The sequence below is a fragment of the Salvelinus fontinalis genome, chromosome 13 (genome assembly GCF_029448725.1).
Source record: "Salvelinus fontinalis isolate EN_2023a chromosome 13, ASM2944872v1, whole genome shotgun sequence".
Classification (NCBI taxonomy): Eukaryota; Metazoa; Chordata; class Actinopteri; order Salmoniformes; family Salmonidae; genus Salvelinus; species Salvelinus fontinalis.
This window is the reverse complement of record NC_074677.1, coordinates 9,227,822-9,243,030: the sequence shown is the minus strand read 5'-3', so window position 1 is coordinate 9,243,030 and position 15,209 is coordinate 9,227,822. Positions and strand designations below refer to the sequence as shown.

The 15,209-nt window shown below is 41.6% G+C and overlaps 1 protein-coding gene across 3 annotated transcripts in view; it reads right to left on the bottom strand.

Moving 5' to 3' along the window:
• Positions 1-7,386: 7,386 nt before the first annotated feature.
• The window catches only part of LOC129868042 (fasciculation and elongation protein zeta-1-like), a 43,679-nt gene continuing 35,856 nt past the window's right edge, over positions 7,387-15,209 (bottom strand). For all 3 annotated transcript variants that reach the window (XM_055941618.1, XM_055941617.1, XM_055941620.1), the window contains 4 exons: positions 10,795-10,875; positions 10,590-10,665; positions 10,118-10,183; positions 7,387-8,761 (listed from right to left, as the gene is read on the bottom strand). In XM_055941618.1, the coding sequence (XP_055797593.1) occupies positions 8,745-8,761; positions 10,118-10,183; positions 10,590-10,665; positions 10,795-10,875 (240 nt within the window). In that variant the 3' untranslated portion in view covers positions 7,387-8,744. The remainder of the gene's footprint in view (positions 8,762-10,117; positions 10,184-10,589; positions 10,666-10,794; positions 10,876-15,209) is intronic.

Sequence of the window (15,209 nt, the reverse complement as noted above, 5' to 3'; positions counted from 1 at the left end):
ACAGTTGACTAGTTCTAGAGATTCATTGATGGCTGAGCAAAAAGCCGATACTACTTTGGCTGATCTGTTTGATAAAGTGGTTCCTGATTCAGTGGTGAGGAATAGTGCTCAGTGTTATTTTCTTCTTGATGGGCTGTTGGTCAGGAAATGGGTTCCACACTATGATAAGGGTTTAGGAGAACCAGTCTTTCAAATAGTTGTACCTACTACTTTGCGAAATAAAGTGTTGCAAACTTCACATGGTGATGTGGCAGGTCATATGGGTGTTCGTAAAACGTATGATCGTATACTTCGTTATTTTTTCTGGCCACGTTTAAAGCGGGATGTATCTCAGTTTATTAAAACTTGTGATACGTGTCAGCGCACAAGCAAGCCAAATCAGGTTGTAAAGCCTGCACCGTTGTATCCAATACCAGCCGTAGGGCAACCTTTTGAGCATCTTATTATCGATTGTGTTGGGCCATTACCAAGGTCCAAGTCAGGTCATAGCTACTTATTAACTGTTATGTGTCAAGCAACCAGATATCCGGCAGCTTTTTCCTTGCGTACCATAACTTCAAAATCAGTAGTTAAAGCTTTAACTCAATTTATTTCAACATTTGGGATTCCAAAAACCATCCAGTCAGATCAGGGGTCTAACTTTACCTCTCATTTATTTGCTCAGGTTCTCAAACAGCTTAAAGTTAAACACAACAAGTCTACTGCGTTCCATGCCCAGAGCCAGGGAGCTTTGGAACGTTTTCATCAAACTTTAAAATCCTTGCTTCGTGCATATTGTAGGGAACTGTCTGCCGACTGGGAGGAGGGGTTACCTTGGCTGTTACTAGCTGCTCGTGAAGTAGTGCAGGAAAGCACAGGGTTTAGCCCAAATGACTTAGTGTTTGGCCATAAGGTGCGTGGGCCTTTAGCAGTGTTGCAGGATGGTTGTTTGCCTGAGGAACCACCTCGGAACCTTATTGACTATGTAAATGGTTTTAGGTTGACGTTGTATAGGGCTGGTGAACTAGCGAAAGAAAAACTAAAATGTTCTCAACGGAAAATGAAACTGAAATATGACGTACAGGCTGAGCTGCGTGAGTTTAGTCCCGGTGATCGGGTACTTGCTCTTCTGCCTCTTGTAAGTTCACCTTTTCAGGCAAAATACTGTGGTCCTTTCACTGTGTTGCGTAAAGTGTCAGATTTGAACTATCTTATTGAAACCCCTAGTCATAGGAAGTCCTCTAAATTATGCCATGTGAACCTGTTAAAATGTTATCACTCCCGTGATCTAAGCAAAGTTGAAGGCACTCCAGCAGTGAGGTCAGTGTTGACTGCTGCCCCAGTCCCTGCATCTTGTGGCTTTAATTTGGTGGAGGGGGGAGAAGAGGAAGTTAAAGTTTCAGATGAGGTCTTACAAGGACGGTTGAAAAACTCCCAGACTTTGCAAAACCTTGGGGTTTTGGTAGATCATTTAGACTCTGAGAAACGTGATGAATTGGTAGCTCTTATTAGAAACTACCCTGTTTTGTTTTCTGACACTCCATCGCAAACCCACTTAATTGAACATGATATAGACATCGGAGATGCTAAGCCTATCAAACAGAGATTTTATCGTGTGTCTGAGGAGAAGAGATGGAAACAGAGGTGCAGTATATGTTGGACAATGGTATTGCGGAGCCATGTTGTTCAAATTGGGCTTCACCCTGTCTATTGGTCAAAAAGTCTGGTTCTACTTTCAGACCTTGCACTGATTATAGAAAAGTTAACAATATTACTAAAGCAGACCTTTACCCTCTTCCTAGGATGGAGGACTGTATTGATCAAGTTGGGTCAGCAAAGTATGTTAGCAAATTTGATCTTTTAAAGGGATATTGGCAAGTACCCCTTACCAAAAGAGCTTGTGAGATTGCTGCCTTTATAACTCCATCTGGTTTGTTCTCTTATAAAGTGATGCCTTTTGGCTTGCGGAATGCTCCAGCCACCTTCCAGAGGCTAATGAATCGGGTGGTCTCAGGTCTGGAAGGGTGTGCCGTGTATTTGGACGACGTGGTCGTCTACTCAGACTCCTGGGAGGAGCATGTTCGGAGAGTACAAGGCCTGTTTGAAAGACTGGTGTGGGCCAGGTTGACTATTAATTTGGCAAAATGTGAGTTTGCCAAAGCTACAGTCACATACCTAGGCAAGGTTGTTGGTCAGGGATTTGTCTGTCCCGTGGAAGCCAAGGTTCAGGCTGTGAGGCAGTTCCCACAGCCCTCTACAAAGAAAGAACTGATGCGCTTCCTGGGAATGGCGGGGTACTACCGTGCTTTTTGTAAACTTTTCGGTAGTAGTGTCCCCACTGACCAATCTGTTGAAGGCCAAGGCTGAATTTATCTGGTCCACCCAGTGTCAAGAGGCATTTGATGCAGTTAACCTGTCTAGGATCAGCGTGGCGCTAGCGGCACTCCCCCCCCCCCCCCCCCCCCCCCACTGAAAAACCAGTGCCGCGAAATTCAAAAAAAATATTTTTTTAAATATTTAACTTTCACACATTAAAGTCCAATACAGCTAATGAAAGACACAGATCTTATGAATCCAGTCAACATTTCCGATTTTTAAAATGTTTTACAGGGAAGACACAATATGTAAAGATGTACATCTATTACCTAAAAACACATTAGCATAATCCACCATCTTTTATTTGTCCACCAACACCAGTAGCCATCACCAATTCGGCTAAACTAAGATATTTATAGCCCCTAACCAACAAAAAAACTCATTAGATGACAGTCTGATAACATATTTATGGTATGGGATAGGTTTTGTTAGAAAAAAGTGCATATTTCAGGTATATGGCATAGTTTACAATTGCACCCACCATCACAAATGGACTAGAATAATTACAATGAGCAACGTGTTTACCTAACTACTAATCATCAAACATTTCGTAAAAATACACAGCATACACGAATCGAAAGACACAGATCCTGTGAATACAGACAATATTTCAGATTTTCTAAGTGTCTTACAGCGAAAACACAATAAATCGTTATATTAGCTTAGCACATAGCAATTAGCAGCCCAGCATTGATTCTAGCCAAAGTGAGCGATAAAAGTCAACATCGCCAAAAGATATGAATTTTTTCACTAACCTTCTCAGAATTCTTCCGATGACACTCCTGTAACATCACATTACAACATGCATATACAGTTTGATCGAAAATGTTTATATTTAGCCACCAAAATCATGGTTAGACAATGTGAAATGTAGACAAGCTGGTAAAGAAAACGTCCTTGCGCCACTTAGACAGTGATCTACTCTTATACATAAATACTCATAAACGTGACTAAAAAATATAGGGTGGACAGGGATTGATAGACAATTTAATTCTTAATACAATTGCGTTATTACATTTTTTAATTTATCCTTACTTTTCAATACAGTTTGCGCCAAGCGAAGCTACGTCAAAAAACATGGCGTCCTAAGCCACTAAAATGTTTCGATAGAAACACGATTTATCATAATAAAAATGTCCTACCTTGAGCTGTTCTTCCATCAGTATCTTGGGCAAAGGATCCTTTCTTGGGAGAAATCGTCTTTTGGTGGAAAGCTGTCCTCTTGCCATGTGGAAATGTCAACTACGTTCGGGATGAACTGAAAAGCGTGCCCAACTTTTCACATCGTTGCAAAAATAAATGTCCCAAAATCGCACTAAACGGATATAAATTGCTATAAAACGCTTTAAATTAACTACTTTGTGATGTTTGTAACTCCTATAACGAGTGAAAAGATGACCGGAGAAATATAACAGGCTAAACTAACGCTTGGAACAGGAGAGGGTCGGTGTCTTCCACGCTCGTTACGCAGCAAGAAAAGACTTGCTAGCTAAAGGTTTTTTTCATTTGTAGGGCCTGTGAACGAGCAATCGAGCCCGTTGGAATCGTCATCACGTAAAGGCATCCAGGGGAAGACGTAAGAAGTGTCCGTATAGTCATAGCAACGACAGTGCCCGTTTAAATGACTTCAGAAAAGTGGCCAACGTTTCTCAAATCTGACTCCATGTCAGGGAAATTGCTGTAGAATGGGCTCTGTTCCACTTAGAGACAAAATTTCAACTCCTATAGAAACTATAGACTGTTTTCTATCCAATAATAATAATAATATGCATATTGTACGATCAAGGATTTTGTGGGAAGCCGTTTAAAAAATTAGCCACATTAGCATAAATAGTCTAAACAGCGCCCCCATCCCCAACAGGTTAAGACTCTTTTGTGTTTGGCACCTGTGTTGGCAGCACCAAATTTTGGGAAACCTTTCAAATTGCAGGTAGACGCCAGTCAAATCGGTGCTGGGGCTGTTCTTCTCCAGGAGAATGACGACAAGGTTGAGTGTCCAGTCAGTTTCTTCTCCCGAAAATTTAATAAGTATCAGAAAAACTATTCTGTAATTGAAAAGGAGGCTTTAGGTCTCATTTGGGCTTTACAGCACTTCGAGGTCTATGTTGGTTCTGGTTTGACCCCTTTAACTGTGTTCACTGACCACAACCCACTGGTTTTTCTGAGGTCCCTGCAAAACCCCAACCAGCGCCTGATGCGTTGGGCTTTGTTCTTGCAACCATTCAACCTTGATATTAGGCACATTAAGGGTAAGGATAATATCATTGCTGATGCTCTGTCCCGTGCTCCTTTAACCTAGCTTGTACCTTTTCTCTGTTGACCCCTACGGGATGTCTGTGCCTCTTTCCTCTTAAATTGCTCCCCAGGTACCAGGGCTGCCGAGTTTGAGGGACGGACAGTCGGCTGGGGGACACGGGGCTACTGCTAGGAGCCGGGATTGTTTTTTTTTGTTTGTTTTTGGGGAAATTTGAATTATTTTGATTATGTTGGAGGAAGTTGGGTTGAGGGTGGGACCCTCATTTTAAGGAGGGGGGTGTCACGGCTCCTCCTCTGCAGTGCAGGGGGCGGTTCCTCCTGCAGGCAGAGGAGGGTCGTTAGTGATTGGAGCCACCTGGGCTCAGGGTATAAAGCTGTCACTAATCACTCTTGCTCTCTCTCTCTCTCTCTCTGCTCCTCCAGGTATGCTCATGATTTGTTTGTTCCTTTTTAGTTTTGCATAGTTTTCACTCAGTCATGTTCACACACACATATTCCTGCACCCATGCACTTTACATACACCTTACATTATGATACATCCACACCTCATTCCTATTTCTTAGTTTAAGTTAATAGTTTGTTTAATAATAAAGAACACTCTTGAATTGGCCTATACCTGTTGTTCGTGTCCTCTCATTTGTCACAGGCTATGAGCCGGCTTGTGACAGATGTTTAACACTTTTTTGGGTTACAGGATTCCATATGTTATTTCATAGTGTTGATTTCTTCACTATTATTCAACAATGTAGAAAATAGTAAAAATAAAGAAAAACCCTTGAATGAGTAGGTGTCCAAACTTTTGACTGGTACTGTATATTTCCGGATGTTGTGTATCCTGGGGTAAGTGAAGCTGCGGGACAGGGTAAATTAATCCGCATACAAATGTGTACTTAATGAAATAATACCACAACCTTTTTAAAACCATGTCTATCTTTATATCCCAAACTGAATTCAACACAATCACAATAGCGTTGTTTTATTTTAATCTTTTATCACTGACTTAGCACCTAACAAACGTTGTACTGTCACCTCATATCCCAGTGATAATGCCTTGCTTTGCGCCTCTGAAGGAGACACTTAAACTTGCCATTGGCTCAACTTACCCCAATGCAAACATTTTGGCTAAATTAGCCCACACTGCTTCAAGGATGTACTTTCATACAAAGTTTAGGATCTCATATTGAAGATTATAGAGACTCCAGCTAATTTATAGAACAATATAAAAATGACCTATGGTTTCGATACAAGAATTATGACCCCTCTAACACAATAAATTGGACCTAACTTACCATTTTTTCCATGTGGTTTCTTCAGACTCCATGAAATGATGACCTCTTAAATATTTGGTCAAATGGTATATGTTGTGTATGATTTCCTAGAATCAACGTTGGCTCAATTTACCGTACCCCTTTTCCTGAACATCCAACTCTCCCTTATTGTTCAACGATGATTAGGTTCTGTTTTGTAGATATTATTGACTGCTACCAACCTGACCTTGCAATTCGATTTGATAGTGATTTGGCTATGTCGCTGATCAAAATACCCTTGAGTCAATCTGGTGTTATTTGATACCATTTACTTTTGCAAGACTACTGTCCAGTTTTTACTCTGTCTTGATTGATGTATTCAGACATGTTTATGTGTAGCAAGGTAATGTTGTAGGACCTAGGTTAGCCTAGGACGTAGGACTTAGGTTAGCCTAGGACGTAGGACCTAGGTTATGAACAAGCGATCCAAGAAACTAAATGTTGCACTTAAGACTACCCTTTAAATATGAAAAGGTTGAGGTTTGTGTCACTTTTTAAATTGGTGGACTTGTTCATATTAATGGCTGGATTGAAATTAATACAGTTTCAATGAAGCATGTCATTTTTGCTTCTAACCCTACCCTCAACATCAACCTCTATCACTTGAGAGTATATATTGTCAGTAAACTGGAGCAGAGAGAGACACTGTCTTGTGTCTGTTTTATGAGCACAGAAGGTCGGGCTTGGGGAGAAAAAGACATATGCCAAAAAGGATTGTGTGTTTGTGTGTGTGCTGTAACTTTGAGTATGGCGACTTGCTCAGACTCAAAATAAGTGTATGTAGTAGTAATCATCAACGGCAAATTATTTTGTATTAAAGGGAAAATATGAATACTGGCCTCTTATTTTGTGATATTGTAATGTATATGCATTGTAACACAGGAATAGAATTCAAAAAGAAAAATTAATTATATAAATGTTGAATGTTACAGAATAGTTTTTAAATACTAGCTTAGTTTTAACTGATTATGGAACAGACACACTGATGACCAAGGTGGTGCAAATTTGTGCATATATGCTTAACCATAGACCACTATGTGCATGAGTTTCTTGAGTTTCTTATACTTTTATGTATATGGAAAATAATTGTATCAATTTTATTAAAAGATTAATTGTGTGTAAAACATTTGTATAATTGTTTTATTTTACCTCCTGGAGAAGCATTACAATTGTATGATCCAATAACAACATCTCAAACAGGAAGAGTTAACAATATATTGTATGCAGATCCCAGTTGTGTGAAGGCTTACAAAATTATGGCCTTAATCTTGACATTGATGCATGATTTTATTAATCGAAAGTGAGTCACTATGTCACCACCCTGTGGACTAAATAACTTTGCAGTTTGTGTTCATTGCAGAGGTTTTGAGCCCAGAACGAATCAGTGTCTGGGAAACAAACCTTCATTGCATTGTGTTGCCTTGATTCAGTCAGCAGAGAGGGGAGGGACAAAAAAAGCACTTCTGGCTCACAGTTTTAGGGTAGCATGTTTATTTGAACTTGTGATTAGCAATGTAGTATTCTCCTACATGGCTCAAAGGAATTCATAAAATGGCCCATCTTATCATTGACAAACTCCATGATATAACTCCATGTGGCAGAATGGGGAGACACATACTCTATTCATTAAATAAAAGTATAAAATGAACAAAACAGTATCATGATGACCTATATCAATTATAAGATCACAGTAAAAAATAAATGGTCAAAAGAGCACTGGATATTCAAACATCATTGGCTGAAATAACAAAAACATTCAAATATACAGCACCTGTAATAAGCTACAGTGCTACCATGACAGAAAAGATCAATAGCTTTTTTATTCAAATGAGTTAAGTTTGTTGAATAATGAGAGAACTGTTCAGTCCAAATTTCCTACATGTAAGTGAAACCCATCACTCAATCTTTTAAAAAACATTTTTTTAAACGTTACCCCTTTTTCTCCCCAATTTTGTGGTATCCAATTGGTAGTTAGTGTCTTGTCTCATCGCTGCAACTCCCGTACGGACTCGGGAGAGGCGAAGGTCGAGAGCCGTGCGTCCTCCGAAACACGACCCTGCTAAGCCGTACTGCTTCTTGACACAATGCCCATTTAACCCGGGAAGCCAGCCTCACCGATGGGTCGGAGGAAACACCGTACACCTGGCGTCAGTGTGCACTGCGCCCGGCCCGCCACAGGAGTCACTAGTGCGTGATGGGACAAGGACATCCCTGCCGGCCAAACCCTCCCCTAACCCGGACGACGCTGGGCCAATTGTGCGCCGCCCCATGGGTCTCCCGGTCGCAGCCGGCTGCGACAGAGCCTGGACTTGAACCCAGAACTCCTCTATAATCTTTACAATGTGACATTTGGGTCTACAGACAAAATGGCATCAGAACCAAACCCCTCTGGGCCTGAGGTACAGTGAAGTAAAACTTAGCCGTGTGATTATCTGATAACAACCAATCATCTCTGTAAAAATTGTTCAACAAAACAAACTCATCCCTGTATAACTGTGTGGTCACTGGACAGTATTTGCTTGTCAAGCTCTGAATAGAGATCTGTTAGTCAGTTTGTCAGTGGGGGTACAGTGGCCCCATACAGTAGTATTCAGGAGACAGCCATTTTGGCTCTGGATGGATCTTAGTGTGCAGGAAGGACAAGGTGAGCTCAGCAAAAAGGAGTAGTTTTATTAGATGAGTAAGGTACAGTGTTTTAGATGGTAACGATCCATGGCTGACAATGAAAGCGGGGGGAGCTCATGCAGCTTGGACGGGTGGAGGGTTGCCAGATTGGAGAGTCCCCTCCGAAGTCTCCGTCAGACAGCAGCCCATGGCTTGAATTCTTTAAGTAGGACACAGCACTGGAGAATTTTTTTGTTGTTGTTAATTAGGGATACTTCAATCATCGTTATAATAATGATATGCTTTGTCAACTATCAAATTAGCTAAACGTTATCATTACCCTGTACAGCCCAATTTCACATGACATAAGTTCAGACAGGAAACTCACATTCATTTAACCATTTATTAGAAAATAGATGACAACACATGTGGTCTTGGCGTTAGGCTCTGCTCCTTCAGTGGAGATCACTGCCAGAGCCATGTGTCCATTAGTGCCATTAGAATACAGGCAGTGAGCGAGATATACCAATCTCCCTGACGGGAACAAAAGCAGAACCATACAGCTGGAGGCTGGGGTGGTAGTAAGTAGGCTAGCAAAAAACAGACAATAAATAGCAGGTGGGAACAATGGCTGCAGCAACAGCAATATTAAGCAGCAAAGAGAAGCCAATCATATAGATTAGCACAGCAGCAGATGATGTGTGTGAAGAACTGATCAACTCAAATAGAGCCCCACAGTGGAGGTGTCATAATACCCATAACACTTAGCGGTCAAACAGGGAAATTGTTCCAATTGTTTTTCCACCAAACACATAAAATAAGGGCTCTGTTTCTTGTAGGCTTATCCTGGCATAACCTTTTGATAACTGTGTAAGACAGTTCACAGTATTGTCATTTTTTAAAGAAATGTGGCCAATTTATTCATTACTAAATGTAGCTAACATTAGATCGTTAATCCAGAGATTCTTACCTTTGCCTCAATTCTGAAGTCTCGTCCAGATCATCATGGCATTTGTAGTTCTTTATGATAGCTACCTTAGCAGATAATTAGCATTTTTGGAGGATAAATACAGGCGAATATATGGATAAAAGTCACCTTGTCCTAGAGAGATTTACACAGTTATCAAAATGTCACGCCAGAGTAAGCATACACGAAACACAGCCCTTAATAATTTCAGTGTTTCTAAAAAATAAAAAAAAACGACGGGAAAAAATGAATGGTGGAAAAGCGATTGGAACAATTTCCCTGTTTGACGGCTAGGTATTATGGGTATTATGACTCATACTGTGGTACTCTATAGACCTCCATATTAAGGTAGGAAGTGTTGTTTGAATCCGATTGGTACGATTTCAGCTGATGCTATCAAACACACTATGTAAACACTCGAGTTCCCCATCTGAACTGGCTTCACTTAATTATTATACCAGTATAGCCCCTTTAGGTACCATGTATCAGGTTATGTTGTACTTTCCACTTTTGTTGACCCTTACTGGGACAATATACTGTAAATGCTTTTCAATTAGTTATTCCCTTACACTTAGAGTAATACCTATGTAATGTTAAGTGTTTCTAAACCTAATAAAGCATTAGTTACCTTTTAATATGTAGTCAGTTAGCAGTGTAGGCACCTTCTCACTGTCCTCCTTCATGGCATAAAGAACTGTGGGGAGAAAAACAAAGCAAGGTGGCTCTTAGCACTGAGTATAGCACTGCTGGGGATTGACACACTTTTGGAGTTCTTTGAACATTGTAGGTATTGACATACAAGTTACCTAACAGATGGGACACAGACTAACCAAATAGAAAATTAGGTTTGTACTAGACTATCTGAACAAAACTAACTTTGAGGGTAAATTTGTGTGTTTAAGCCAGCGTTTCCCAAACTCGGTCCTGGGGACCCCAAGGAGTGCACGTTTTGGTTTTTACTCTAGCACTACACAGCTGATTCAAATAATGAACTCTTCATCAAGCTTTGATTATTTGAATCAGATGTGTAGTGCTTGGGCAAAAAACAAAACTAGGAAAACGACCCATTAGCTTAGCATTTTATTTCCCTGCCTACTTACTATTAGTGATCATCTGAAGGTCGTCCACAGTTGGAGGAGTTGCTTTCTTCTCATATGGAATTACCGTGTTTAGATACTGAACAATGAAGACAAAGAGAGATAGTTACGGAAGAAATGTAGCAGTGTTGAACCCACATGCTTCATTGTAGATTTAACACACTGATATACTTGGTGGCTAAGAGCTGTAAATGTTTAAGTGTCTGACCAGTTTGTCCATCCCTGTGCTGCCAAATGTCTGTCTGATGCCTGTCTGCAGGATGTTGGAGAGACCCTCCATACTGAAACGCTGGAACACAGACAATCACTAGCGGTGAGTAACAACAACCCTCTGTCATCACAACACACATTTAGTAACATTTTCTATGAGACAGCTTTCTTGTGATGCATTCTAAATACATTATAACATTTCTCTATGCATTCATACAGCTTATACAGAGTTATTATGAATATAGTATATTAGCTTGTTTTGTAATGAGTGAAAATGGCGCAGGAAGAAATGGCAGCCATTTTACGGGCGCCCAACCAATTGTGCTATTATGTGGTTTTTTCCCGTTTTATTTGTAACTTATTTTGTACATAATGTTTCAGCAACTGTATCTTACGGCAAAAAAGAGCTTCTGGATATCAGGACAGCGATCACTCACCTCGGATTAGACAAAGATTTTTTCTTCAACAAACAAGACACACAATACATTCTCCAAACACCCGGCAGGGCTGACATCCCCGTTATTTGCAAGAGGAAGCGACGCAGGTACAGAGGACAAAGAGCCGGATGCCTGGTCAGGACCCGGGAAAAGGCGAGTGGGAAAGCTGCCGTTACCGTGAATACTACTCGCCAACGTGCAATCATTGGACAATAATCTAGACGAGGTACAATCACGAATATCCTACCAACGGGACATCAAAAACTGTAATATCCTATGTTTCACGGAATTGTGGCTGAATGACAACATGGATATTCAGCTAGCGGGATACACGCTGCACCGGCAGGATAGAATAGCACACTCCGGTAAGACGGGGGGGGGGGGGGGGGGGGGGGGGTCTGTGCATATTTGTAAACAACAGCTGTTGCACGAAATCTAAGGAAGTCTCTAGATTTTGCTCGCCTGAAGTAGAGTATATTGTGATGAATTGCAGGCCACAATTTTCAGCTATACTTTTCGTGGCTGTTTATTTACCACCACAGACAGATGCTGGCACTAAGACCGCACTCAGTCAGCTGTATAAGGAAATAAGCAAACAGAAAACCACTCACCCAGAGGCGGCGCTTCTAGTGGCCGGAGACTTTAATGCAGGGAAACTTAAATCAGTTCTAGCAAATTTCCATCAACATGTTAAATGTGCAACCAGAGGGAAAAAAAATCTAGATAACCTGTACTCCACACACAGAGATGCGTACAAAGCTCTCCCTCGCCCTCCATTTGGTAAATCTAACCACAACTCTATCCTCCTGATTCCTGCTTACAAGCAAAAATGAAAGCAGGAAACACCAGTGACTCGGTCTATAAAAAAGTGGTCAGATGAAGCAGATGCTAAACTACAGGACTGTTTTGCTACCAAAGACTGGAACATGTTCCGGGATTCTTCCGATGGCATTGAGGAGTACACCACATCAGTCACTGGCTTTATCAATAAGTGCATCGATGACATCGTCCCCACAGTGACTGTACGTACATACCCCAACCAGAAGCAATGGATTACAGGCAACATTCGCACTGAGCTAAAGGGTATAGCTGCCGCTTTCAAGGTGTGGGACTCTAACTCGGAAGCTTACAAGAAATCCTGCTATGCCCTGCGACGAACCATCAAACAGGTAAAGCGTCAATACAGGGCTAAGATTGAATCATACTACACCGGCTCCGACGCTTGTCTTATGTGGCAGGGCTTGCAAACAATTACAGACTACAAAGGGAAGCACAGCTGGGAGCTGCCCAGTGACACAAGCCAACCAGACGAGCTAAATCACTTCTATGCTCGCTTCGAGGCAAGCAACACTGAGGAATGCAGGAGAGCATCAGCTGTTCCGGATGACTGTGTGATCACGCTCTCCGTAGCCGACGTGAGTAAGACCTTTACACAGGTCAACATACACAAGGCTGCGGGGCCAGACAGATTACCATAACGTGTGCTCCGGGCATGTGCTGACCAACTGGAAGGTGTCTTCACTTACATTTTCAACATGTCCCTGATTAAGTCTGTAATATCAACATGTTTCAAGCAGACCACCATAGTCCCCGTGCCCAAGAACACAAAGGCAACCTGCCTAAATGACTACAGACGTCCGTAGCCATGAAGTGCTTTGAAAGGTTGGTAATGGCTCACATCAACACCATTATCCCAGAAACTCTAGACCCACTCCAATTTGCATACCGCCCAAACAGATCCACAGATGATGCAATCTCTATTGCACTCCACACTGCCCTTTCCCACCTGGACAAAAGGAACACTTATGTGAGAATGCTATTCATTGACTACAGCTCAGCGTTCAACACCATAGTTCCCTCAAAGCTCATCACTAAGCTGGGACTAAACACCTCCCTCTACAACTGGATCCTGGACTTCCTGACGGGCCGCCCCCAGGTGGTGAGGGTAGGTAGCAACACATCTGCCACGCTGATCCTTAACACTGGTGCTCCCCAGGGGTGCGTGCTCATTCCCCTGCTGTACTCCCTGTTTCAAGTTCCTTGGTGTCCACATCAACAACAAACTAGAATGGTCCAAACACACCAAGACAGTCGTGAAGAGGGCATGACAAAGCCTACTCCCCCTCAGGAGACTGAAAAGATTTCGCATGGGTGCTGAGATCCTCAAAAGGTTCTACAGCTGCACCATCGAGAGCATCGTGACTGGTTGCATCACTGCCTGGTACGGCAATTGCTCGGCCTCCGACCGCAAGGCACTACAGAGGGTAGTGCGTATGGCCCTTACATCACTGGGGCTAAGCTGCCTGCCTTCCAGGACCTCTACACCAGGCGGTGTCAGAGGAAGGCTCTAAAAATTGTCAAAGACCCCAGCCACCCCAGTCATAGACTGTTCTCTCTACTACCGCATGGCAAGCGGTACCGGAGTGCCAAGTCTAGGACAAAAAGGCTTCTCAACAGTTTTTTCCATAAGACTCCTGAACAGGTAATCAAATGGCTACCTGGACTATTTGCATTGTGCCCCTCCCCCAACCCCTCTTTTTACACTGCTGCTACTCTCTATTTATCATATATGCATATTCACTTTAACTATACATTCATGTACATACTACCTCAATTGTGCCGACCAACCAGTGCTCCCGCACATTGGCTAACCGGGCTATCTGCATTGTGTCCCACCCGCCAACCCCTCTTTTACGCTACTGCTACTCTCTGTTCATCATATATGCATAGTCACTTTAACCATATCTACATGTAAATACTACCTCAATCAGCCTGACTAACCGGTGTCTGTATGTAGCCTCGCTACTTTTATAGCCTAGCTACTGTATATAGCCTGTCTTTTACTGTTGTTTTATTGCTTTACCTACCTATTGTTCACCTAATACCTTTTTTGCACTATTGGTTAGAGCCTGTAAGTAAGCATTTCACTGTATGGTCTACACCTGTTTATTCAGCGCACGTGACAAATAAACTTTGATTTGATTTGAACCCAACAGCATTTAATGAAGGCTGTTAATTTAAAAGGAGCAGTTAGGAATGCTTATGATATTAAAATCAGACATCACCACAGGTCAATGGTATATTGACTGGTTGTACAATATGATGAGAGCTACAGTAATTGACTCTAGCCTCCATTCTTACATTGTCATTACTAAATAGATAGAACTACCATGGTATTGGACAGGTACATTACCAGTCAAATGTTTGGACACACCTACTCATTCAAGGGTATTTCTTTATTTTTACTATTTTCTACATTGTAGAATAATAGTAAAGACATCAAAACTATGAAATAACACATATGGAATCATGTAGTAACGACAAATAAAAATACAATGAGTCTCACAAAGACATGGAGGTTGGAACCAAAAATCAGAAATTTGGACTCATCAGACCAAAGGACAGATTTCAACTGGTCTAAAGTTCATTGCTCGTGTTTCTTGGCCAAGTAAGTCTCTTCTTCTTATTGGTGTTCTTTATTTGTGGTTTTGCAGCAATTCGATCATGAAGACCTGATTCACATAGTCTCCTCTGAACAGTTGATGTTGAGTCGTGTCTGTTACTTGAACTCTGTGGAGCATTTATTTGGGCTGCAATTTCTAAGGCTGGGAACTCGCTAATGAACTTATCCTCTGCAGCAGAGTTAACTCTGGGTCATCCTTTCCTGTGGCGGATCTCATTCATCATAGTGCTTTATGGTTTTTGCGACTGCACTTGAAGAAACTTTCAAAGTTGTTGAATTTTTCCGGATTGACTAACCTTCATGTCTTAAAGTAAGGATGGACTGTCGTTTCTCTTTGCTTATTTGAGCTGTTCTTGCCATAATATGGACTTAGCCCTATTTGGTAAAAGACCATATTCAGCATATTACCCCTACCTTGTCACAACACAACTGATTGGCTCAAATGCATTAAGAAGGAAAGAAATTCCACAAATTAACTTTTAACAAGGCACAGCTGTTAATTGAAATGCATTC